A 27,793-nucleotide genomic window follows, 5' to 3' on the forward strand; every position below is an offset into this window, starting at 1 on the left:
TCGTCACAAAATACGTGACGTCTGGGGCCCTGGGATCTAGGACTATGAGAAGATCCGGCGAGAAACTCAGTGGGCTGTGTCTGTGGGTTAATTTAATTTAATCTTATCTTCAAAATATGCTTATTTTTTTCATTATGGGTAAACCAGCTTTCTGGCCTGCCTACTTATGCTGAAATTAAGTTGTTAGTGGAGACTATAGATGTCGCGACTTGCAGGACGCTAGACGATTATAGTTCGCTTATTCGATTAGCTGGTAAAAATTGATTTGCAATTGGAATTGTAATTGAAGAAGTAAAAAACACTGGCTAAAAATTGCTTGTTTCAAAAAAACAAAAAACCTAAAGTAGAATTTAGCACAAGAAACGTCAATTAAAATCATATTTACCCTATAGTCTCAATTCGAATGTTTGCTATTGTAATTCTGTTTCATTTTTCTTATATTATAATTATAACCATCGTTGCCTAAAAGGCTTATTACACTTGGCTGAATTCAGACGACTGAATTTAGTCGCAAGGATGGTTTCTGACCGACTGAATCATTTAGAAGCCTAATTAGAAACGCATTTAGGAAGGTGTAATCGCATTTAGTTACTGAATGGTTTTATTCAGTCGTCCCATTACTCTCCGTGCGTAAGGACGTTTTAGTTTGTTTTTTGCTTCCGAATAAAAAGTATTAATTTCAGTCGCCTTTATTTAATGTGCTAGACATTTATAAATAGCCCGACATGTTTCAGGGATAGCTTTTGTCATCAGGGGTTGGGATATTGAAGAACTAAATTTTAAATTTTGATACGAATTTCCTGTTGCAAGAAATATTAATGTTACAACCAATCTTTCTTTTGGACTTATACTATCGTAGGATTAGATATGTAATAGTTATTTAATAGTTATATAATAGATTATCCTATGATAATCTAATAAAGGATAAGATGGTGCATTCGTATCGAACAATGTACCTGTACCAGTGTATGATCCCGGAGGCTGATACCATTTTTTAAATTCAAGATGTACTTATCATATGTTCACGAATTACTGTGGAAGTTAGAGATGAAATAATAGCGTTGTGTAAAAAAACCACATCTGCAAAAAATTTTGCATATTTACTGATGGCAGGGAGTTTTGTGAGCCCACACCTATAGATACCACCTCACCTATTACCGTGAAGGAGTAATGTGTTTCGATTTGAGGCGTGGAGCAACGCAACGGTTGTTAATTTGATGTGAGAAGTGGTACGTCTCATTTTTTGCAGGGCGATTAGTAATCCTTATGGATGCTTCTAAATACAAAAGTTTTTGAATATTTCACGTACTAAATTTCATCCAGAAGCTTTTACATTTTGATAGGACATGATTTCGATCTTTTACAATAGTCTTACAATGTGTTCCTTGTGTGAACTAGAATTTCTTTGCCTGTCGAATAGATGAACCAAAACTAAATTGACAACTGTCAAACAACTCACTGACAGCGTCCAAAGAGTAAAGAAATTGACAGAAATTTAGGTAGATTATTAATTTTTAATTATTTAGAACAGGCGGAAAGCAATAACAGACGTAAATTGATAAAATTTAAAAAAAATTTGAATAAGTAGTTGATATTGAATGTAGATATTCTCCTTCTAATATAAAATTAATATATTTTTGTTTTTGTTCAAAGTGAATTGATGTATATACTCCTTGAATAGTGTGATAAGTCAAGTGCTTACAGTGTAAATTTTAAAGTAATGATAAAATGAATAATAGTTCGGATTACATATACTGGTCCGAGCCGCATTGCTCGAAGGATGCTCTTACCGATACATATGGGTGGTTCATGCAAATTATTTTGGCAGTTTTAGCATTTACCTGTTTAATAGGTAGGTTTTAGAACATCATTCACCTGTAATATTTCAAGGTTCCAAACAAACTTTCTAACAAATTGTTGTCAACATTAGACATACAAAATTCCCAATACTTTGATCTGTATGAAAAACTAGCTAGCATTAAGATACTGAAATATTTAGAATAACAAAATTAAAATGAAACACTTAATTATTATTTTTACAGGTAAGAGATTTTGTGAACCACGTTTCGCCAGAAGGCCATGGCTGATATGGTTTTACGACACATCAAAGCAAGGCTTAGGAGCTCTTATTATTCATGCAGCAAATGTTTGGCTCTCACCACATCTTACCGGAAACCCATGCACATGGTATATGTTCATTTCTATTCTGATTGTATTTCTGGTTATATATGCATTATTTATATACATAATTGAAAAAATATATATTTAAAGTACAATTACATTTAATATGTTCTATCAAACTGAAAACACTTGTTATAAGTTTATTAATAGAATTCTATGCAATTGAAACTGTTTTATTTCAGGTACATTGTAAACTTTATGTTGGATTCAACTTTAGGATTATTGATAATATGGGCAGGAATCAGATTAGCTCAGTACTGTGCAAGAGTTTATGACATACCATTGATAAATTTTGGTGAATATGGTAAGATACCTAATTTATATTAACTCAAGTTTTATAAAAAATAAGTTTCATTTGATCACTACCATAATATTATTTGCATTTCAATCTCAATCCATCTTTATAAGATCTGTCTCCTGTGTGTGTAGTTTTTACAAAAAATATGTATGTTTCGTTTAGGAATACGGTATATCTGTTACTTTTATGATATATCAACTGAGATGCATCTGTAATCCCTTTTTTGAAGGTCAACATTTATAATGTTAAATTTACCATCTAAATATTTTTCCTTAGATTAGATAGTTAACATTCAAGACTTTAATGGACTATCTAGCCAGAATGTGGTAGCCTACGAATAATATAACTATTATTATTCATAGGTGGTAGCAATAACACTGTCTATTACTTATTGGATAATTTTAGTGCCATTATTTTTTTAAACAGCTATCTGAGCTCACAGATATAAAATTTAAAATATAGCTGTCCCCCTTAAAAGATCAGTTTTTTTTTTCCTACCTATGCTGATAGCCTTGAGAGGCTATTTCAGCGTACCCTAGCTTGTGTAGGTGAGCTCGCGGGGCTCAAACCGGAGAATTGCTAACACCGCCCTAGCAAGAGCAGTGCTTCGCAGAATCTACCACCGGATCGGAAGCGCGACCCACTGAGAAGATCCGGCGAGAAACTCAGTGGGCTGTGTCTGTGGGTTAATTCGCTCGTCGAGCCCTTCGTCGCAAGCGACGGGTTCGGCGAGGACGGTGACCGGTGCTTGTATTGCCTAAAAGCACCGTTAATGGATCAAAAGATCAGTGAGTAGGGTGATTTAGCTTATATGTGCTCAAGTATAATAAACAGGCCATTCCTTGTTAATCGAAGTAGCTAAATTATGCTTATGTTGCATAGAATCTATAGGGGAAGGTATTGAAACAATAAACAGATAGATGAATAAAGAAGTAAAATATCTTCAGAGGCCAGCGTCAAATGTATATGATTAAATAAATATAACTTTTATTTCCATTGTAAATATGTTTACACAGTAATTCCTGCAAACTGCATACAAAACTGTAGCGCTCCTATATAAACCATCTGTGTAAACTTTATCATTGAATAAGTATTGCAATTATAAAGATCATTGCTTGTCCTGTTTTACATTTAGCAGTACTTCATATAGTGTACAAGTAATGGATATGTTTATTTCAATTGCCTCTGAACCACAAGTCTTTATATGGCTTCCTTTAACTCGAAGGCTTATGGATGTATTTCAATGTTGATTGAGGATGTTATTCTCATTTCTATAAGTGGATTATTAGTGTAAACTGTATGATTATTATTTTACGAAATACACTTGCAGCTTTCCATGATGTAAGTGATTAAAAAAAATATTTTGGGTTTGTCAAGTTTTTCCTTAATATTGAACTTATATTAGTAATTTTATATGATTACTAATGCATTTCCTCTATCATTTATCCTATATTGTTGGTGTCTAATAAATGAGATATTGACAAATAAACACAAACCCCGAAAGCCAAATATTAAAAAAAAAGTATGAAATGCTAATTCTGTGTTAGATGATTTAGGATTACTAACTAACCTATATGTGCGCATGTTTGTAATCAGAGACAATACTGAGACCCCAATTTTTAGAGCAATTGCTAATTTTGAGGTATCCATATTCCATAGCCTAAAAGATGCAAATTGTGCTTCTGTTCAAGCTTGATAATTTGGAATATATTTTTTTTAATATTTTTAACCTGTGTAATAATGTTCAGTATATCATGACTATATCAGCTTACATGGTTTTTGGGCCAACGTCGTACCTATATCTGTTATGACGCAATCGGGCATATCTATTTGAAGGTCCATCTATATCTATCTAATATATAAAATTTTCGTGTCACAATGTTCGTTCCCATACTCCTCCGAAACCGCTTGACCGATTCTCATGAAATTTTTTATGCATATTCAGTAAGCCTGAGAATCGGCTACTATCTTTTTTTTTTGACGACTTTTTTTTTTGTTATAATGAGGTATTATGTGGTTGAATGAGGTTTTGTTATTTTTATTATATATTCCCTCATCGTTCACTGCACTACATACCTCTTTCACTCATTTACCACATCCTTACACACAATAAGTTAGTTTTTTTCTACACTAGAAATTCCCTAGAAATCTTATATATGGCAAAACAATGTTTGCCGGGTCAGCTAGTACTAATATATAAATCTACAGTGGTTTTTACGGATGTTCCGTTATAACTACCTAACCATGCATCCGATTGACTTGAAACTTGGTATCCATGTAGAAAATACATGTACTCAATGGGTAGGCTAATATTTATATGAGTGTTGGACTCCCTAATAATAAGGACAATAAATAATAATGTTAATTTTAAATGGCCAGCGAAGCGGGCGAGTACGGCTAGTAATTTATATAGGTATTACAATTCGTATCCACAGTTTATTTGTTTGAATCGAGATGGTCAGAGCTGTACAAATATTTGGCATTGGAAACAGAGAGAAGCCTATCTCCAGGAGAGGAGAGGCCTATCTCCAGCAGTGGACTGCTATAGGCTGATGATGATGATGATAATTGGGACACGCTCGAATAACCCAATATTTACAGGTAAACCACCAATGTGCTCCGCGTGGATATGCCAGTGTATATTATACGCGGCTCTAGCAACATTTGCCAAGTCTGTCCTGGCGCTGGTGTTGCGCCTCCCGCCTGTGGTAGCGGTGCTGTCCACGTTGAGACTGTCTCCGGTGTCCGATCCGCGCCTGGAGCTAGCTGTCGTTATGCTTATAATACCATTCTTTGTTAATGTGAGTATAATCGTGTTGTTTATCATTAACGTATATATTGACAAGTGAATCATGATCATCGATTCATTAGTGTCGAGTTCATAACGTCCGTTCCATATCTTAGCTTCAGACATGATAGAATAAAGTTCTACGCAATTAAAACTACTTTTACATTGTTTCCGTTTTTTTATAAATTATTTCCAATGTTTTGAATACTTTACATATTTTTGACCGTGATCACGTGACGAAACCGTAAAAGAAGTTTTAAATTAAATTCTGATTTGTGAATTTAATTTAAATTTGTTGAATTGTTTAGCATTTTGATCGGTTAGGAGGTAAATAAGGGAAATAGCGAACACATTGTCGTTTTCATTAAAATTAGTCATAAGTGTCACAAGAGCTTAAGGTTTATGCTAGACAGCGGCTTGACTGTGCCCCTGGCATTGCTGATGTCTATGAGCGACGGTAACCACTTATCATCAATTGGGCCGTATGCTCGTCTACCTAGAAAGGCAATAAATAAAATATACATTCTGCGTAATTTCATATTCGATAAAGCATTATTTCGTGCTTGAGTGACTTTTTTTTCCCTACCTATGCTGATAGCCTTGAGAGGCTATTTCGTGAGCTCACGGGGCTCAAACCGGAGAGCTGCTAACACTGACCCTAGCAAGAGCAGTGTTTCGCAGAATCTACCACCGGATCGGAAACGTGACCCACTGAGAAGATCCGGTGAGAAACTCAGTGGGCTGTGTTAATTCGCTCGTCGAGCCCTTCGTCGCAAGCGACGGGTTCGACGAGGACGGTGACCGGGGAATGACGAACATACGTTCATAATATGTATTATAATTAACTATACTCGAAGATTTATTCTTCATTTTACACACATTGAGTTAAATTAGTTATTATGTAAATTGTACAAATCTTATCGCTAACAACGATATCTTCCGGCTAAACAATGTGGCAAAAAATATAATACTGTGAATTGTGTATTCAATGATAGTGACTGTAGTATAAAATCTTTTTTTTTTTATTGCTTAGATGGTAGACAAGCTCACAGCCCACCTGGTGTTAAGTGGTTACCGGAGCCCATAGACATCTACAACGTAAATGCGCCACCCACCTTGAGATATAAGTTCTTAGGTCTCAGTATAGTTACAACGGCTACCCCACCCTTGAAACCGAAACGCATTACTGCTTCACGGCAGAAATAGGCAGGGTGGTGGTACCTACCCGTGCGGACTCACAAGAGGTCCTACCACCAGTAAATCGTTAAATGTATACTATATCTTGTTTCTGTATTATTCTTTACACTTAGATGTAATAATGAAAACAAGGAATCATAGCCGATGTAAGATGTGCTCACATTCCAAGTGTATATTCCAACTGTACCTACTGATTGTGTTAAAAATCAAATAGTCTTTACACATATTTTCTTTACACATAACGACCGTCTGGTGTAGTGGTAAGTGACATGGTCACTACACAAGGGGGTCGCGGGTTCGAATCCCGCCAAGGAAAGATATTTGTATGATAAATATAAATGTCTTTTCCAGGGTTATGGATATATATTAAATATATGTATGTGTATAATAAAAATCTTACATTTATTTCCGTTATCTGGTACCTGTAACACAAGTTCTTTACGAACTTATCACGGGACCAGTTAACGTGGCGTGATTGTTAGTAAATATTTATTTATTTATTATTTATTAAGTAAGCAATATTGAAGTTCAGACCTATCTTTAAAGATCAAAACTTTCAAGTACACGTAGAATTTTTTTATTATTTATATTACAGTCTAAGATTGCTGTTACGTAATTATTATATTAATCTTACAACGCGGGAAAATGATTAAATTATCTTTCGAGTTGTTTCCTATGGAAATGGGTTTCTCTTGATCTCGGTGAAATTAGAATAACCTCTCGAGGTTTCTAGAAGAGGTAGGAAAAAAAAGATTCACTAGTATAATAATTAATTAATAAATAAAAACGGGGGATAAATCCCACACGCCCGCAAACATAAGGTATATACTCTGTACTATGGAAGTTGGAGTGTTTTTGTCTTAGTTACCAGGTCATGAAATCTTAAAAAACAAGGTTTTTTTTTTGCTTCAATGAGTTAAGGAACTCACGGCCCAGTTAGTGTTAAGTAGTTAACGGAGCCATAGGCATTAATCAACAGGGTAAATTCTGCCACCCACATTGAGACATTTTTTCTAATTCCCAGTTTTAGGGTACAACGGCTACCCATCATAATATAAACCCAAAACGCATTACTGCTTAACAGTAGAGTGGTGATACCTACATTAAATAAAATATTCTTTTAAATATATTATTAAATATTACTATATTCGTCGAATCATTAAATACCTAGTCAGGTCATAAATTCTGTCACATGTTTAATGTAAAATAATTGAAACAAGTTTATTCATTATGTAACCATTCATATACCAAAATGAACTTAACAAAACATAGATTCTTATGACACTAAAGTTTATTCAAAATGACCTCCGTGATTTTGAATACAGGCCTTCAATCTGCGCGGCCAGTCTATCGCAGCACGAACAAGGTCCATGTCAATATCGGCGGCTGCCTTAATCAAGGATGTCTTGAGTGACTCCAAATTGGGATGAGGCTTTGAGCATGCCTTTTCCTCCAAGTGTTGCCATATCTTGTAATCTAACGGATTCAAATCTGGACTGGAGGAGGGCCAGTCTTCGTGCCGGATGAAGTCGATTTCACGCGCTGCCAGCCAGTCTTGTGTGCTCTTCGCTCTATGAGCTGGCGCCGAATCTTGTTGGAATACCCAGTGCCTGTTATTGAACATGGTATGAGAAACAAGTTCCACAAGGTTCGTCAGGACTGTATTTTGATACACAACTGCATTCGTTTTTACACCTTTCTCACAAAAATGTACCTCTGTTAAGCCCCAATAAGAAACTCCCAACCATACCATGAGCGAGGATGGAAAATGACCTCGTTGGACACGCAGAATACGGTTGCTCGCTTCTTCACTACTGTATGCGTACACCTTATCATTTTGTTTGTTGTAGCTCTCTTCTACGGTAAAAATTTTTTCATCCGAAAAAAGAATTTCCCGATATTTTTTTCCCGCGTACCGCTTCAACAAAGCGCGGCATCTCTTCAGTTTCAGGTCCATTAGACGAGCATTCAAACGATGTCCTGTTTTTCTTCGATATGGCCGAAGCCCTAAGTCTTCATTTAACACCCTTTTCACCGTGGTTCTGCTTAACCCCATCTGAAGGGCCAACAGCTTCTGCTTACGTTTGGGATTTCTTTGAATTCGCGCCTTCACAGCTTTTATCACTGCTGGAGTCCTAACAGACCGAGGGCGACCACTTCTTGACCTGTCATCTACACTAGAGTCTTCATTGTATCGTTTGATGGTACGATAAACGAATCTTTTGGTTATATTCAAATTTTTCAGTATGTTAAAAATTTGAATTGGCGCGTAACCGCAACGATGCAACGCAATAACTGCAACACGGCCTTCTTTAAGCGTCTACTCCATATTTAAAAATGAGTATAATTCTAAAAGTATACATTTTTTATTTTCATGAACAATTCGAAATTCGAATTCAATAAACTTTTTTGTGGCCAGCATTCTAAAAGAAAAGTTTTTACTCTGTGACAATACTTATGACCTGACTAGGTATATATATTCGTCGAATCAAACCTAAGTTTATATTAAATGATAAAACTAAATAATTATCAAATCAACCGAGATCGCGCGGTCGTGGCCAACAGTACGAGTAGATTATAGGAGTAGATTAAACCAAATGACCTCATTGTCGGACATATGAAATGCCTTTAAAGAAGATTATTGTTGGTGTAGACTTATGGACCATAGACATTGTGACGTGAATACTACCTCGCTAACTTTGAAACATGAGTCTATATATAACTTTGGATAAAAGATTCTACTACGGTGGACGTATGATTAATTCGGGATACAACTAGAAATTGCATTGAAATCCATTCACGAGTGCTTCACGCCACTAGTGAAATGGTCCCAAATATTTGACTTTTTTTATTTTAATTCTTATGATCTCGTTCGTTTTATTTTGTAATAATTTATCTATGTTACAGATACTAATATTCTGGGTGACAGATAACTTCCTAATGTATCATCCCAGAGGAGTCAGTACTAAAATTAAAACGAAGGTAAGAATGATTCGTTTTTCGATTTATTGGGTTAATGTGTTTTTTACTAGTACGTCATTAACTGATACCGAGGTCGTTGATCTCAGTCGTCTACATTAGTTAATGTTAGTAAAGTTGTAATTTAATAATTGTTATACATGATAATATAGTTAGCTTTAAAATATGGGAACAATCAGTACTTATTTTACGGAATTATCGCCCTGTTTTAAAAAACTGTGCCGAACATCACAAAATTATTTGGTAAGCTTACGACCCACGTGTAGACGGTTACCGAAGCCCATAGAAATGTTATCTTCAAACGTGAGTCCATATTTGTAACTGCATTGAAATAACGGTTGTCCTAATCCTGAGCGAATAATTATGTTCGTTTACGTCCTGTGTGTGCGGACAAGATTTTCAGAAAAAGGACGTTAGTAAAATAATGTATGAAATTTTTTCGATCATAACTTATTATTGGGAAACGATTACAAAGTGATTTTAAAACGGAAATGGATATGATACAGTGGTATCGACCCATTTAGGCTCACAGTGCCACCGGCAAACAAAATAACCTATATCATAAAAAAAAATCGACTCAATGCTAGTAAAACTCCCGCTTTGGGACATCTGGGTGTAAACAAAGCTTTTCGTGTATAAAATTACAATACTAGCTGGGACGAAAATGCACACAAGAAAAAATTACACGTAGATAATATTACAAGATTTGGCTGTGCGAACTATGTTCCCTTTGCTTGTTCAGTTGTAGAAATAAAATAATTTTTTTATTTTTTATTTACGTTAAATCCGTTTTAATATCAGGTGAGATACCAATCGATAAAGAAAGAGAAGTCTGGTTCGGAAGAGGACGAGCACTCGGCCGACGAGCGGTTGCTCGGCGCTAGCGTATGACAAAACAGGAAGCCCACAACGCAACGGGCTGTGGTATCGTAATCTCTTAGTAATAGTAACGTTTAGAATACCGACCGACTGCTAGTTCCGTAAGTTCAGAATTGTTTTCATTAATAAAGGTATAAAGAGATTGTTCCGATCGCGAAAACGGGATAAACCATTAGACTAAAGAAACCTAAAAGAGTTTGTATTCAAATAGACTGACAGAACAGTAACCGAACCAATAGAACAACGGACAGTTTATGGACCGATTTTTTTTTTAGTTGCTTTAGCGTTTTAAAAAAAAGCAAAGAACATCGTTTGACAAACAGCCTAGAAAATTAAACAACTGTTTTTTTTACCTCTTTATAAATAAATTTAAATATGATATTCCAGAGGTCGGACTTCCGTGAAAAATCTATAGACATAACTACTTTTTAATTCGCTAAAATTTTTAACAAACAAGACAACAGTCATTTATGAAATCTAAACCGATGGTAATAAATGCCCATAATTAAAAACGAACCAAGAAATTCTATTGTTGTTATTATTCAATGCCGTAATTTGTTTCCAAAAAAAAGCAACTGTTTATCGGACAATACCTAATCATTGGAAAATAGTTAAAAACGAAATTATAGAAAAAATAATGCACGTATTTTCTTGATATATCTGGTTTATTCTCGAAACTAAATAATACCGGGATAATAATTGGAATTTGATAATGCGACCTAAAGTTTGAATTCAGTTCCATACAAAATTCCAAAGATTCGCATTCGTAAATATAATGAGACTAATAAATGCTTAGCTCCCTATAACAATGTGAGTTCAGTCATTTTAACAGATTCACGTCCAATGTTTTTCGAAGAGTAAAATATTTTTATACGTCTCATTTATGAAATGAATTGTTGTATAATGTTCCTATAGTAAAGTTTATGTTAGTTCTTAATAATACTGCTGGGATCGTGTAGGATCACGTGTTACGTCCTGCTCGCGCCTTCTGTACTAGCGGAACGAGTGAAAAGGACGCATATCTTATAAGTACACAATTATTATTATGCTTGTTATAACATCTATAGTGCCATGTATTTGGAATTGTTTTGAAAAGACACATCGAACCGAGACTGAAATTCTGTTGGAATATCTCGCTAATTCGATTATTTTTTGTTTTTATTTTATGAAGTCGTCATCATTATTTTAGTCGTCCGTGACCACGAAAACTGGAAAGTATTCGTAGGGTAGGAAATAATAAAATGAAAATATTAAACGCGGTAATTAACCCGTAAAAGTTGTTTTAATAATGTCTACGACTCGCGCAAACCGAATAACAATACTACATTGTTAATTTTATTTTTAAATCAGCCATATTGCCATGACGTGGCTGTCTGTCGTTGCGCGGGGATCTAAAACCGAATCAATTTTAATGTGCTGGCAATTCTAATGTTTGCTAATTTCAAAATAATACTACAAAAAAAACGTTCAGAAAAAATGAAAATAAATCCTGGCGTGTCGACATTGATTCAATGATTTCTTTCGTTCTGTGGCTGCTAGTAACACCAACGGGACAAGGACGTGCACATTGTGTGTTGCGAAAGACAAACATCTTTATGTTAAGGATTGCGACTGGTTTCGAACCCCGTAGTACAATAATCAAGTTAACTGACCTTTAGATCAAAGAAGAGAGAGAAAAACAAAATTACGTGTTCTAGCGAGTCGTTTATATTATATAAGGCAGTTCACGGTTCACGGCGATCACAGTAGAAGATCGTATTTAAAAAAAACGCCTTCCAGTCATAAAAGAAAAAAAGATTTATTTTTATTAGACATCACACAATAATAGCTCAGAATGAAAATATTCCTTAATGATTTTAATATTGTAATCTATGTTAGGACGGATTATTTAAATTTTTAGTACAACATCACAAATAAAATGAAATTACACATTTGTACTTAACCTCACATATTGTTGACACGATTTTATTTTAGAGCATAAAAAATATGAATAGTCTGTCTGTGGTAAAAATCGAAGTATCTGAGGACTTTTTGGCGGGAACGCGAGGAGTGAAGTTGTGTGATTTATTTTATTTTGTCTATTTAGTGTTTCTTCAGGTTTAAATGTGTAATAACGGTGGTTTATTAACTGTTTAATATCTGTGAAAGTGCACAAATGTGGGAAAATGAAACAAAGCCGCTGGACGTAACTTCTCGGGATCCTCCAAAAAGTCCTCTGAAAAAATCTCAGTAAATTACCACCATTTTACTGAGATTATATTTCATTCCATATCATCTCATTTCATTTAAATTCATCCCAGTTGATTAATGTCTCAAATTAATCATCTTCATTTCATTTCACTCCATATTATCATTTTTCATAAAAATAAGAATATAAATTGAAATAAGACATGACATAAAATCCCTTAAAAAAAAGAAATATCTAAGAAAAAATGCACGCGCCTGCATCTTAAAATAACCTAAACGTGTTTGTATTTCGATCTGATTTTACCCTCCATTGCTACAGGAACGAATGATATTAAATTAATTGCCATTTTAATAAAATGTGAATAAGGTGTTAATGAAAAAATATTTGAGAATTTAAATTTAGTAGAAATTTTGGTTATTGCATTAATAATGTCGTTTAATAACACCTGACGATTAGTTCTGATCATATTGATGCAAACAAAAAATCCATCGTGCGTTCTTGAATTAGCATTATGATATTTCACGTGGCTATGGAATTATTAGTAAGCTTAGTTACATTTATTTTTAATTTTTCGCCCCATAGTCGTAATTCACCAAATCAATTTGACCCTTTCATGCCTGGTTATAAGTTAAAAAGTGCAGCTCTAAATGAATAAAATCTAAAAATGAATTCGAATATTTTTGTAGCTTTATCTTTTATTAACACCTTATAAATAAATGATGTAAATATTGGTTAAGGAAAATGTTTTGTAAAAAAAATAATACATGTATATATTGGATTACTTATGATATATTTTATGCATATTTTAATTGTTTGTGCAAATATAATACGATATGTTTATGTTGAGTTTTATTTTTGTGTATACTGCGATACAACATAGTGCTGTATTTATTGGACTTGCAGACTTATCTACTATTACTTATGACTTACAATCCAATGAAACCCACCTGTCCTGGTGAAACTGGAAAGGTCTCTGGGCCACCAGTAATCCCTCATTCATAAAAAAAGTCAAATGAAAACGATTAATAATAAATAAAAATATAATAGTTTAGTAAATTGTTTTAAAATAATGGCTTACATAGGTAGACAAATAGTTTGTTGGACAACAAAAGTGGCGGATGAAAGGCGATTGCATGCTGCATGCAGCAGAGATGCGAATGTTGCGATGGATGTGTGGAGTAACGAGAATGGATAGAAATAGGGAATGAATATGTTAAAGGAAGTCTGAAAGTGGCACCTGTGACAGAGAAGCTAAGGAGTGCGCGTTTGGGATGGTATGAGACGAAATGAAAATGAGGTTGGTAAGAGAGTGTTAGCTATGAATGTGGAAGGATACAGAGGAAGAGGTAGACCTAAGAAGAAATGGATAGATTGTGTGAAAGACGATATGGGTAAGAGGGAAGTGAGCGAAGAAATGGTATATGATAGAAGAGTATGGAAGGAGAAAACATGTTGCGCCGACCCCAGGTGACTGGGAGAAGGGCAGGATAATGATGATAGGTAGACACAAATAAAACTAACAAAAAGCTGTTAAAAATGAATATTTTTATTTCATTTGTTTGTATCAAAATCCGATAAGTGGCGCGCGAGTAGTCATAATAACTTCGTACAGTTATTGATAGTCACTAAACACTAAAAATTAAAACAGCGATTCCGAATGATTCAAAAAGCTTACGTTTTCAAAATAGTTTTTTGTGTGTGTTTGTGCTCATCACCGCATTTACTTTAATGAAGAAATATTTAAGTGGTCCACAAATAGAATGGCCTCAAACAGGGAGAGATGACGGGACATCGTGAGACGCATCAAGTCTGCTCCCTCCAACACTACATGACGATCACGACCACTTTGTCAAGAGTGACACGATTGAGAAAAAGAAGGTCAACAAATAATATAATCTTAAACAATACGATATTGTGATAACTTAACTAATTAACCCATTCACAGGGGGCTTTATGTTCAAACAGAACACCATATTCATGTCTGTCTTGAGCGCACCGCAACGAAGAAACGGACGAGGCGCATTAGACCTCGTAACGTACTTGTGGTGATAATAAAAACTATTACAGATGTAAAGGAACCTTAAAAAAGTATAGCCCGATTCGCGTGACAAACGTTAACTTCTTTGTCAAGATTTATCGATGGCAGTTGCTATGACAATAACAATAGTTCACTAAAATAAAACTAACATGCGCGTCGTTTTAGTATCCATAAAATAATAATATTATTTATGAATAATTTTTTGCTATTTAGTTAATTGTTCGTAATAAAGAAATATATTCGTTGTGCAATTAGTTCAAAATGGAAGAAAGGGATTTAAGGAAGTTACTTCAGACTAAGAACGGGTGTAGAGTTCCGGTGATGCCGCCGGTACCTGATATTCACATGATGGACAAACTGCCTTTCACACCTTTGCCGCCATACAATAGAATCAAGGTACATATAGTTTACTCATTAATTATTTGCTGCGTATCCATATAATTCGTTTTTATGGCCTTTGTAGGTAGACGAGCATGGTCTACCCCATGGTGGGTGGTTACTGTTGCTCAAAGATTCAGGAATGCCAAGGGCATAGCCAAACCACAGGTTACCTATATATATTTATGTATATATATACCTACTATATCATCCATTACGAAAACTTAATGAATGGGTTTTCTTTATTGAAACAGGATAAGCAGGCTAAGTTTCGGAAGATTTTAGAAGAGAAAGCTACTAAAAGGAAAGTGGAAATAGTACGACCCCTTCTCGAACTGTACGAACGTGATCGCCTTGTCGAGTCTCAATCGAAACACATCGGTGTCCTGCGAGAATGCGCCGAGAAAATTAAAGCACCCCCAATGCTAAAATCTTGGGAGCGAAAAATTCGTAATCTGATTCCGGCGAACCTTCGACAGTCCTTTCCGACGCTCGTGGAAGAGCTCATGAATGAGAGCAAAGAGGAGTGGGATCGTAACCTCCACGATCTGGCTGTGAAAACGGTAATTCGAGACGTGCCAGGGGTGCCACGTAAAAGATATGAAGAACCACATTTCAAATTTAAAGGAGTCACATCGAATTATGGAAAATTGCTGAAGTACAGAAGGAAATTACAAGACGGCTCCCTCTTGTTGCATCCCTTTATAAGATTGATTCTTGAATCATCCGAGAAAACGTTGCCGTTACACATTATCGACTTGGCGAAGTACAGAGCCAAAGGGCCCATGAGCTTGGATGAATTTCGACTGAAAGTTTTGGACGAAATAAAACGGGCCGATTATTTGGTCTCGAGCACTTGGTACGGTATACTTGTCCAGTGGCTGAAGAATCCAAGGTGTCTCAAAGGCATGAAGCCGCGGAAAGTGAACGATTTTGTTAAATGCGCCACTAAAATGATTTCCATGCAGATACAGGAGCTAATGCGTCAATCAATAAACGCTATAATCGATTTTTTAAAGGATCCCGAAGCTATACCTGTTTTGAGTGTATGTTTAGATTTCGACGGAGAATTTATTTATGACCCGACCCTTGAGACTATTTATGAAGTTTTCCACAATATAGCAGATGCCATTTCTCATATATCACAAAGACTCATGCCTATTGAACAATATCTAAAAATACCTTACAATTATGACGCTTTGCCTGTCGTGTACAATGAGTGGTTACATAAAGACGGCCACGAAAGACTACAGCAACAATTAAATATAGTATTTAAACCTTTAAACCAATACGTAGAAAAATTACGACAGGAATATAATATGTTGTACGGAACACCAGCTAAAGAGGCTCTAGAGAAATTTATCAATGAGACTGAGGCATTTGAAGAGTTGCGAAATAAAATCAAATACTACCAAGACATAGATTCAAATATTACAGCCGTTCTGGAAAATGAATATTTTAATTGTGCTGTTGTGTGTCAACTAAGGATGGTTGACGGTTTGAAGTCCAGAGCCCTCGAATTTGTTAATGACATCATCGCCGGTATCGTCAAAGGACACATGGCGGAAAATGAAAGCATTTGTTCAGAGTTCGAAATTATAGCAGCTAAAGCCCTTAAAGAACCTGAAAACGCTACTGAATTAATAGAGCAAGGCGTTTATATATTACACGCAAAAACAGTTTTAGTTGAGGCATTAAAGGAAAGAATACTAGTTCAAATTAACATCATATCAAATCTATTAGAGATGACTTCACTTTCTTCGGACCATGTAAAATCAAACACACGAACTGTAAATTGGCTCAAAGATATTAAGCCAATCTTCGAAAAAAATGCTGCGGCCTATGAAACCTTCAAAGCTGACATGGAGGAAAGTCTATTGGGCAAGATTGCCTATTTGAACAAAGAAGTCACGGATATGACGCCCTATCTCGAGTTACTTGATAACATGGATGATGTGAACCACACGCTTGAATATTTGGAATATTTAAGAAAACTCGTTCATCGCTTGCACGATTGCGATAAACTTGTAACATGGATAAATAATGAAGAAACCACTTTTAAATTTCCAGTAACAAATTATCCCGAGCTGGAGGAGCTGAAAGAGTTCATAATACCTTTTTATAGCCTTGTTTATTTGGTACATAGATGGAAACGCAGTTATTACACTTGGATGGATGGGCCTTTTGAGTATCTTGATCACAATCAGATTGAACAAGATCATGACTTTTACTATAAAGAGTTTCTGAAAATATCAAAAAACTACAGAAACAAGATAAAGCAGCAAATAGCTGAGGGCGTCGAGAAGAGGTTCCAGGGACTCGTTGATGATCCAGATGTTAATAATCTACCTGCACCAATGAAGTTATGTGCTCAAGCTGTCGCAGAGATAAAGGATTGGAGACCCAATGTCCAAATGGCACATATCATGTGTAATCCTGCTCTGGTGCAAAGACACTGGGACGAAATGTCCACTATCGCTGGTTTTGATCTAACACCCACAGCTGGTACATCACTCAGAAAGATTATAAATTTCAACTTATGGGGGGATTTAGATCAATATGAAATCATAAGTGTTGCTGCGACGAAAGAATTAGCACTCATAACAAACTTGAACAAAATGATGGCAGAATGGACTGATATTTGCTTCAAAACTAGCCCATACAAAGACAGTGGCATATTTATTTTGTCTGGACTTGATGATATACAAAGTGTTTTAGATGATCACATTGTGAAAACCGTTGGAATGCGAGGATCAGCATTTGTAAAACCATTCGAAGCTCAAGTAAGAACATGGTACGAAAAAATAGTTCGTGTTAACGCAACTATTGATGAATGGGGAAAAGTTCAGAGCCAGTGGCTCTATTTACTACCTATATTTTCCTCCAAAGACATAGTTGCCCAAATGCCCGAAGAAGGTGTAATGTTCGTTGAAGTTAATAATATATATCGTCGATATATGGGATCAGTAGATAAAGATCCACATGTACTTGAAATTGCTGGAGGTACTGGTATTTTGGAAGCGTTCCGAGCTGCGACTGCGTTCTTAGAAAAAATTAACGATGGTGTCAATAATTATTTAGAAAAAAAGCGGTTATATTTTCCGAGATTCTTTTTCTTATCAAATGACGAAATGTTAGAAATTTTGTCTGAAACTAAAAATCCACTCAAAGTTCAACCACATCTGAAAAAATGTTTTGAAGGTATAAATAGATTGGTCTTCGACGGAGAATTCAATATAAGTGCAATGATATCTATGGAAGGTGAACAAGTAGAATTTCTGGATATGATCAGCGTTGCTGCTGCTAGAGGCTCAGTAGAAAAGTGGCTTGTTCAAGTTGAGGAACAAATGCTTAAAGCTGTAAAAAGTGAAACAGAAATTTCCTATTATGACTATCCAAACATGGGTCGAGTAGAATGGGTTTTATCTTGGGAAGGAATGGTTGTGTTAGCCATATCTCAAATTTATTGGGCAGTTGATGTCCACGAAAGTTTAAATACTCACAAATTAAGTGAGTTACAAGCATTCCACTCTGAATTGACTAAGCAATTGAATGAAACAGTTGCTGTTATTCGTAGAACAGATCTAACGAAATTAAGCAGCATTACAGTTAAAGCTTTAATCGTAATCGATGTCCACGCCAAAGATGTAATATCGGATCTGATAAAAAAAAAAGTTACCGAGGTAACCGACTTCCAGTGGCTTGCTCAGCTACGTTATTATTGGGAGGAAGAACGGGTTTTCGTAAAGATAATTAATGCGGTCGTAGACTATGCTTATGAATATTTAGGTAACTCTGATCGACTGGTCATAACTCCGTTGACAGACAGATGCTATCGAACGCTGATTGGCGCTTACTATCTCCATTTAAATGGAGCTCCCGAAGGTCCAGCGGGTACCGGTAAAACGGAAACAACTAAAGACTTGGCCAAAGCTTTGGCAGTACAATGCGTTGTTTTTAATTGTTCTGACGGCTTAGACTACAAAGCAATGGGAAAGTTCTTTAAAGGATTAGCTTCCTGTGGAGCTTGGGTGTGTTTTGATGAATTCAATCGTATCGAAGTTGAAGTATTGTCTGTTATAGCTCAACAGATTTTGTGCATTGTTCAGGCTGTTAGACAACATTTAGAGACATTTGATTTCGAAGGTACTACCCTCAAGCTTAATCCAGCATGCTACGTTTGTATAACAATGAATCCTGGTTATGCCGGTCGGTCAGAGCTGCCTGACAATCTTAAAGTGTTGTTCCGCACCGTAGCCATGATGGTTCCAGATTACGCAATGATAGGTGAAATATCACTTTATTCTTTTGGTTTTATCGATGCTAGAAGTTTGTCAATTAAAATAGTAACAACTTACCGTTTGTGTTCAGAACAGCTATCATCTCAAAACCATTACGATTACGGTATGCGTGCAGTCAAAACAGTATTGTCGGCGGCTGGTAATTTAAAACGAAGCTTTCCAAACGAAAGTGAGAGTGTCCTACTATTGAGGTCGATAACAGATGTGAATTTGCCTAAATTTTTATCATTTGATGTCCCTTTATTTGAAGGTATAATATCAGACTTGTTCCCCGGTATTTCTTTACCTAAGCCTGACTATGAAAACTTTTTAAATGCATGTCATGACGTTTGTGAAAACAATAACCTACAACCAATGGAATGTTTTTTGATAAAGGTAATTCAAACATATGAAATGATGATTGTAAGACATGGTTTCATGTTAGTGGGTGATCCATTCTCGGGTAAGTCTATGACATTAAAAGTACTCTCGGAGGCATTGTCGTTAATACATGAACGAAATCAGCCCGATGGCTGTGAATGCACGTATAAAGTTTTAAATCCTAAGGCTGTAACGATGGGCCAACTGTATGGTGCATTTGATCCAATATCGTACGAATGGACGGACGGAATAGTGGCGACTATGTTTCGAGAGTTTGCATCTGAAGACACTCCGGTGCGGAAATGGATAGTATTCGATGGGCCAGTTGATGCTGTGTGGATCGAAAATATGAATACAGTTTTAGATGACAACAAGAAGTTGTGTTTGACGTCGGGTGAAGTAATGGCAATGTCGAACGTTATGTCTATGATTTTTGAAGTTATGGATCTTTCGCAAGCGTCCCCTGCTACCGTATCTAGATGCGGTATGATATACATGGAATCGACATCGCTTGGTTTCATGCCATTTTATAAGTCATGGCTAAACACTTTGAATCCTATATGGTTAGAAGAAAACGAAGAATACATCTATGATATGTGCGATTGGCTGTTTGATCCGTTAGTGTATTACGTCAGGAAGTTTTGCGGTCAGCTCGTTACGGCAGGCGAAGTAAATTTAGTTATAAGCACATTGAGATTAGTAGAGATGTTAATGGATAACGCCATCGAAGGCGAGGAAGACACAAAATATACTAGAACATGGTTTCTAGCATCTCTAATGACGGCCATTGTTTGGGGCCTAGGAGGAATACTGAATACAGACTCACGTGAAAAGTTTGACGATTTAGTGAAAGAATATTTTAAAGGAGAAAAAGGGATTCCATCAAAAATTGAAAGAATAGACGTTTCAATTCCTGCAGAAGGAATGTTAATCGATCATTTTTACATGTATAAGGGAAAAGGCTGTTGGAAAACATGGCCGGATGCTGTTAAGGCTGTACAAGTAAAGGAGCAGATCAATCTTCTTCAAACTGTAATACCAACACTAGAAACTGAAAAATTCATGTATTTACTGAACTTACATTCAAAGTACTTAAAGCCGCTGTTACTAATAGGACCGACCGGAACTGGCAAAAGCTTTTATGTACAAAACTTTTTAATGAACAACTTGGATATGGAAAAGTACACACCTGGCTTTATAACTTTCACAACAACTACTTCTGCAAATCAAACACAAGACTTGGTTATTTCAAAGTTGGTGAAAAGGAGGAAAAATAATTATGGCCCTACCAGAGGGAAACACGCCATAATATTTATAGATGATATGAACATGCCCGCCAAAGAGGTTTATGGTGCACAACCCGCTATTGAATTACTGCGATTATATTTTGATCAAAAACATTGGTATGATCTTAAAACAACCGACAAGCTATTCATATACGACACCATATTTTATGGAGCTATAGGTCCAGTGGGAGGAAGTCGCCAATTGATATACCCTAGAATGTTAAGACATTTTAATATTTATTCAATAAACGAGTTCTCAAAGGAAAGTATGACTAAAATATTCATGTCCTTGTTACAACTGGGTTGGAGAAGGAATGGGTTCGGTCAAGATACTCAACCTTTTATAGTAAATATTATAGCTGCCACTACGGATATATATGATCAAGCAAGAGAAAATTTGCGACCTACACCAGCTAAATCACATTACATTTTCAATCTTAGAGATTTCTCTAGGGTAATACAAGGTTGCGCCTTGCTAAGAAAAGAATCTGCCGATAATAAGAAGACGTTTATTAAAATCTGGATTCATGAAATAATGCGCGTGTTTTATGACCGATTAGTTGATGATCAAGATCGCGCCTGGTTCTTCGGAGTACTAAAAAAATCTACGAGAGATTTTATGAAAGATACATTTGAATCCGCTTTGGAAACTTATCAAGATGAAAAAGGTGAAGTAAATCAGGAAAATATAAAAAAAATGATGTTTGGATGCTATTTAGATACTGACAGCGCAGAAGGAGAAAGACGATATGAAGAAATTCCGTCTAAAGAAGTGTTTCTAAATATAGCTGTTTCTATGCTTTCTGAGTACAACTCTATGCACAAAGCTAAAATGACTATAGTATTATTTGATTATGCTTTGGAACATTTATCGAAAATATGTCGCATATTGTCAATGCCATCGGGAAATGCTTTATTAGTCGGCGTTGGTGGATCTGGCAGACAGTCTTTAACACGTTTAGCTAGTACCATCTTAGGACAACAAGTTTTTCAACCAGAAATTACTAAATCTTACAGCGTAAAAGATTGGCATGATGATATAAAGCTAGTGCTCCGAGAATCTGGTGGCCTCAACAAAGATACGACTTTTTTATTTACTGAAAGTCAAATAAAAGAAGAATCCTATATTCAGAATTTAGACAGCCTGTTGAACTCAGGAGAAGTGCCGAATTTGTACGGTTTGGATGAAAAACAAGAAATACTCGAATTGGTGCGCTTAGCCGCTCAAGGAGGTAACAGAAATTTGGATATAAGTCCATTACAAATATTAGCATTTTTTGTTGGTCGATGCAAAGCGAAACTTCACATAGTTTTATGTTTTAGCCCTATAGGCAGCTCATTTAGAACAAGACTACGATTATATCCATCACTAGTCAATTGTTGCACTATTGATTGGTATGATAGCTGGCCAGAAGATGCACTAGAAATGGTAGCGCATCATTATATGGTTAAAGTAAATGTGCCGGATCCTGTCAAATCTTCTGCTGTTATTGCCTGCAAACAGTTTCATGTTGATGCTCGCATTGTATCAATCGATTTTTTTAATCATTTTGGACGTAAAACTTATATTACATCTGCTTCATACCTTGATTTAATTAAATCTTTTACTACCTTAACGAATAGGAAACAACGTGAACTAAGAGCTGCCAAACTCAGATATACAAATGGTCTCGATAAATTGGGCCAAGCTGCCGATGCAGTAGCAATAATGCAACGGGATTTGAATGCTTTAAAACCTCAACTAATAGTAATGGCGGAAAAATCTGCAAAAATGATGCAAGAAATTGAAGTTGAAACAGCTATTGCAGATAAAGCCGCTGCACAAGTTAGAGAAGACCAAAAAGTCGCAAATGTTCAAGCCGCAGCTGCCCAAGAACTGAAAAAAGATTGTGAAGCTGACTTAGCTCTTGCTTTGCCAATATTAGAAGACGCAATTGCAGCCTTGAATACTTTGAAACCAGCCGATATAACAATTGTGAAATCTATGAAAAATCCACCATATACCGTTAAATTAGTAATGGCTGCGGTGTGCGTTATTAAAGGCATTCCCCCTGATAAAATTCCTGATCCTGATAACCCTGGCAAGAAAATGTTTGACTTTTGGGGACCAAGCAAGCGAATTTTAGGAGACATGGGCTTTTTAGATTCTTTAAAAAACTTTGATAAAGATAATATTCCGGTAGCCACAATGCAAAAAATCAGAAAGGAGTATCTTTCAAACAAAGATTTCAAACCTCACATAGTAGCAAAAGCTTCTGCCGCCGCCGAGGGTTTGTGTAAATGGATCATTGCTATGGATATGTATGATGCTGTAGCTAAAGTGGTAGCACCAAAAAAAGCAAAATTAGAAGCTGCTGAAAAAGAGTTTGCACAAACTATGGCTATTTTAGAAGAAAAAAAAGCTATGGTAGCACGATTAGAAGCCAAGTTGGCTGAACTGAATGAAGCTTTAGAAGAAGCTAACATTAAAAAGAAAGCTTTAGAGGATGAAGTGCAGTTGTGTATTGATAAATTATTTAGAGCTGAAAAATTGATAGGCGGATTAGGAGGTGAAAAAGTGCGATGGACTGTAGCAGCTGAAAACTTGCAAACCCTGTATGATAATCTTGCTGGAGATATTCTTGTTTCCTGTGGTATAATCGCCTATTTAGCTCCGTACACTTTGCCTATTAGAATAGAAATTATAGATAAGTGGCGTGACCTTGTAATCAAGCTTAATATGCCGCACTCTGAGCAATTTGTTTTTAAGGATGTTTTGGGCACTGATATTAAAATCCAAAACTGGTGCATCGCTGGATTACCAAGAGATTTATTTTCAATTGATAACGCCATCATTCAAGATAACTCGATGCGATGGTCTTTACTGATCGATCCTCAGGGTCAGGCAAATAAATGGATTAAAACAATGGAGAAAACGAATGATCTTCAGGTACTCAAATTCACCGATGGTAATTATATGAAAGTTATAGAAACTTGCTTGGAGTACGGGAAACCAGCATTAATTGACTGTGTGCTAGAAGACGTGGAAGCTCCATTGGATCCAGTGTTACTAAAACTCACTTACCTGCAAGGCGGAAAAGAATTTATTGCTCTTGGTGATAATGTCATAGAGTATCACCCAAATTTTAGATTATATATGACAACGAAACTGAGAAATCCACATTATTTACCAGAAATATTTAATAAGGTCACCCTAATAAATTTCGCATTAACAAAAGATGGTTTAGAAGATCAATTGTTAGGAATAGTTGTTGCAAAAGAGAGACCGGATTTACAAGAAAAAAGAGAAAAATTAATTGTACAGGGAGCAGCCAATAGAGCTGCACTCAAACAAGTCGAAGATGATATATTACGAACACTTCAAGAGACGAAAGGTGATATTTTGGAAGATGAGTCCGCAATTGAAGTACTGGATTCATCTAAAAATCTAGCCATTGATATAATGAAAAAACAAGAAGCTAGTTTAGAAACAGAAACAATAATTGAAAAATTCAGATTGGGTTACAGGCCCATTGCCTCGCATTCAGCAGTTTTATACTATTGTGTGACCGAACTTCCAAACGTGGACCCCATGTACCAATATTCGTTGACATGGTTTATTAATCTTTATATTATATCTATTGAAAACGCAAATAAATCAAAAGATCTAGAAAAGCGATTAAAATTTCTTAAGGATACTTTTACTTATAATTTGTATAGTAATGTATGCCGTTCTCTTTTCGACAAAGACAAGTTAATGTTCTCTTTTATAATGTGCTCAAAGATGATGCTTTCAACTGAGAAGATGAATGTTGACGAATACAAGTTCTTGATAACAGGTGGTATAGCTGTAGAAAATCATTTAAAAAAACCTGTGGAATGGCTACCGGACAAAGCTTGGGATGAAATTTGTCGGCTGAATGACTTAAAAGCATTTAGAGCTTTCAGAGACGACTTTGTTAAAACTATAATCAAATGGCAAGAAGTGTATGACGACATTGAGCCACAGAATAAAACATTGCCTGGAGGCTGGGATGAAAGATTAACCCAATTTCAAAAACTTCTGGTAGTCAGAGTACTGCGACCAGATAAATTAACTATAGCCGTTTCTCAATTCCTCGAAAAAGAAATGGGTCGAAAGTACACTACACCACCTCCTTTTGACATCAGCAAATCTTTCGGAGATTCAAACTGCCTTGCCCCACTTATATTCATACTCTCCCCTGGCTCTGACCCAATGGGTGCACTGATCAAATACTGCGAAAGAATGGGCTTTTCTCACAGATTCAATTCTATTTCACTGGGGCAAGGTCAAGGACCTATTGCAAGGGCCATGATAGAAAAAGCTCAAAGTGAAGGTGGTTGGGTTTGCCTGCAGAATTGTCATTTGGCAGTTTCTTGGCTTCCTGTGCTTGAGAAAATTGTCGAGGGTTTTGATTTAACGAACACCGATCTGAGTTTCAGGTTATGGTTGACTAGCTATCCTTCCGACAAGTTCCCTCAGTCTGTCTTACAAGTAGGCGTCAAAATGACAAACGAACCTCCTACTGGACTTCAACACAACTTGAATCGTTCATATATTTCAGAACCATTAAAAGAACCCGAGTTTTATGAAGGATGTCCAGGAAAAGACAAAACATTTAGCAAACTCTTGTATGGAATAAGTTTTTTTCATGCAGTTGTACAAGAACGTAAGAAATTTGGTCCACTTGGTTGGAACATTCAGTATGGATTCAACGACTCTGATTTTCAGATATCAGTAATGCAACTGCAAATGTTTTTAAATCAATATGAAGAAATACAGTACGTGGCAATCAAATACCTCACAGGAGAATGTAACTACGGCGGACGCGTGACTGATGATTGGGATCGACGTCTAATCGTAACAATACTAGATAATTATGTGAATTCTGGCGTAGTCAACGATCCTAATTACTTGTTCTGTGAACTCGGTCAACAGTATGGCTTACCTCGTCGATGTGAATATCAGGATTATTTGAAGCACATAGAAAGTGTTCCAATTAACCCACCCCCAGAAGTGTTTGGATTACACATGAACGCGGGAATAACGCGCGACTATAGTATTTCCATGGAACTTACATCTTCTTTAGTATTGGTTGAAGGAACAGGTAGTGGTGGAGAAGGGGGTAATACTGAAACCATTTTGGTTCTTATGGCATCGGAAATCTTGTCGAAGCTACCTCCCAAATTTGATGTTGAAATAGCACAAAAAAAATATCCTGTTGATTACAATGAATCCATGAATACTGTACTCATACAAGAGATGGAAAGATTCAATAAATTACTAAATGAAATCAAATCTTCATTACAAGACTTACAAAAGGCTGTAAAAGGTTTAATTGTGATGTCCCCAGCATTGGATTTACAATCTAACGCAATGTTGTTAGGTAAAATCCCAGAAAATTGGAGAAAATTCTCATATCCCAGCCTAAAACCTTTGCCAAGTTATGTGGCAGACTTTATAGAACGATTATCTATGTTAGAAGATTGGTATCAAAATGGGAAACCACCGACATTCTGGTTACCTGGCTTCTTTTTCACGCAAGCCTTCCTAACAGGGTCCGTTCAGAATTATGCCCGGGCAAAGACGATACCAATTGATTTGCTAGTATTCGATTTTGAAATTCGCAACGTCGACTATGAAACTACACCTCCAAAATGGGGTGTTTTTGTTCAGGGTCTTTTCATGGATGGCGGTAGGTGGAATCGTGAGACACACGCGATAGCCGAACAACTACCAAAAGTATTGAACGATAATATGCCCGTAATATGGCTCTACCCGAAATTGAAAAATGAATTCGATGAAGGCACAAGGTACAAGTGTCCTTTGTATAAGACTCTGGAAAGGAAAGGAGTTTTGGCCACAACTGGACATTCTTCTAATTTCGTGTTAGCCTTTTATTTGCCCTCCGACAAACCATCTGCCCATTGGATTAAACGTAGTGTAGCTTTGCTTCTTCAGTTAGATAACTAACTTTTATTAATAAAAATAGTGACAATTTAATTATCGAGAGGAAAGTTGTTTAATGTATTCGTTACGTTTGATATGTAGCCCATAGTTTATTGAAACGAAGTATGGGACAAAGGCTGTGGGATGGTAATAATGAAGTCGTTTTAACTTTAGCTACGCAGTTTACGCTCTCACAGGAACACATGGGGCTGTTAGCTAATTTTGTTTTACATTAACAGTACACGAAATGTGTATAATTCACTTAAAAATGTAATTAATTTTGTTCACTTTAGACAGCTTATATCAGTTTCATCTTTGTGTTATTAATTTAATTCGTTTTAGTAACTCGATTTATTTTCGACTCGATGTTTTTATCATGATCGTCGTTGAACTTGGGAAGTCTGATTTGACGTATATCTACCTGATTTTATGTTTTTTAAATTGCAACTCTTTTAATAAATAGCGATTAATCTGATATTACTATTTTTGAAAATTTTCCCATACTATTATTAAATGAGGTGAGAAAATAATACATTTCATTATTTGGCATCAACAAATATTTTTTGCTTAAAAAATCCATAGAATATTTTTAATAATAAGTTTTTATCTGTGGAATAAAATAAAACAATTGCTCATTTGCATTTGCATATCATCGTAGGAATATAATGGCAAAAATTCAGATTTTAAACAAAATGAAATGTTTGACCCGGGTGCAGGTAATCAGGCAGGTCAAAGTATCGTATCCATCATGAAATAATTAGGTACTTATGTTAAATACACCTATTTGTAGAATGTCGCGCGTTGCACATACATGGCGTGCCCGTAGAAAATACAAAAAATCAATTCGTCCAGGAATGTCACGTGAACCTATTTCTACAAGTTTAGTTATGATGTAGTTTATCAAAATGAGTTTTAGTAATTAAATAATGTATAATAAATATAAACGCATCCGAATCATGTCATTTGCTTT

The 27,793-nt window shown here is 35.8% G+C and overlaps 2 protein-coding genes across 2 annotated transcripts; both read left to right on the plus strand.

Annotated features, from left to right (window-relative positions):
- Positions 1–1,461: 1,461 nt before the first annotated feature.
- Positions 1,462–13,350, plus strand: LOC114239369 (store-operated calcium entry regulator STIMATE). The gene is made up of 6 exons (XM_028169531.2): positions 1,462–1,852; positions 2,043–2,187; positions 2,364–2,485; positions 5,081–5,280; positions 9,372–9,446; positions 10,245–13,350. Exons 1-6 carry the CDS (start codon positions 1,729–1,731, stop codon positions 10,332–10,334), a joined length of 756 nt encoding a protein of 251 aa, XP_028025332.2. The 5' UTR covers positions 1,462–1,728; the 3' UTR covers positions 10,335–13,350.
- A 1,348-nt stretch (positions 13,351–14,698) lies between these two features.
- On the plus strand, positions 14,699–27,274 carry Dhc62B (Dynein heavy chain at 62B). The gene is made up of 2 exons (XM_089735088.1): positions 14,699–14,944; positions 15,181–27,274. The coding sequence occupies exons 1-2, from the start codon at positions 14,810–14,812 to the stop codon at positions 26,845–26,847; spliced, it is 11,802 nt and encodes a 3,933-aa protein (XP_089591214.1). The 5' UTR covers positions 14,699–14,809; the 3' UTR covers positions 26,848–27,274.
- The last annotated feature ends 519 nt before the right edge of the window (positions 27,275–27,793 follow it).

This window comes from Bombyx mandarina, chromosome 19, assembly GCF_030267445.1.
Source record: "Bombyx mandarina strain Sakado chromosome 19, ASM3026744v2".
NCBI lineage: Eukaryota > Metazoa > Arthropoda > Insecta > Lepidoptera > Bombycidae > Bombyx > Bombyx mandarina.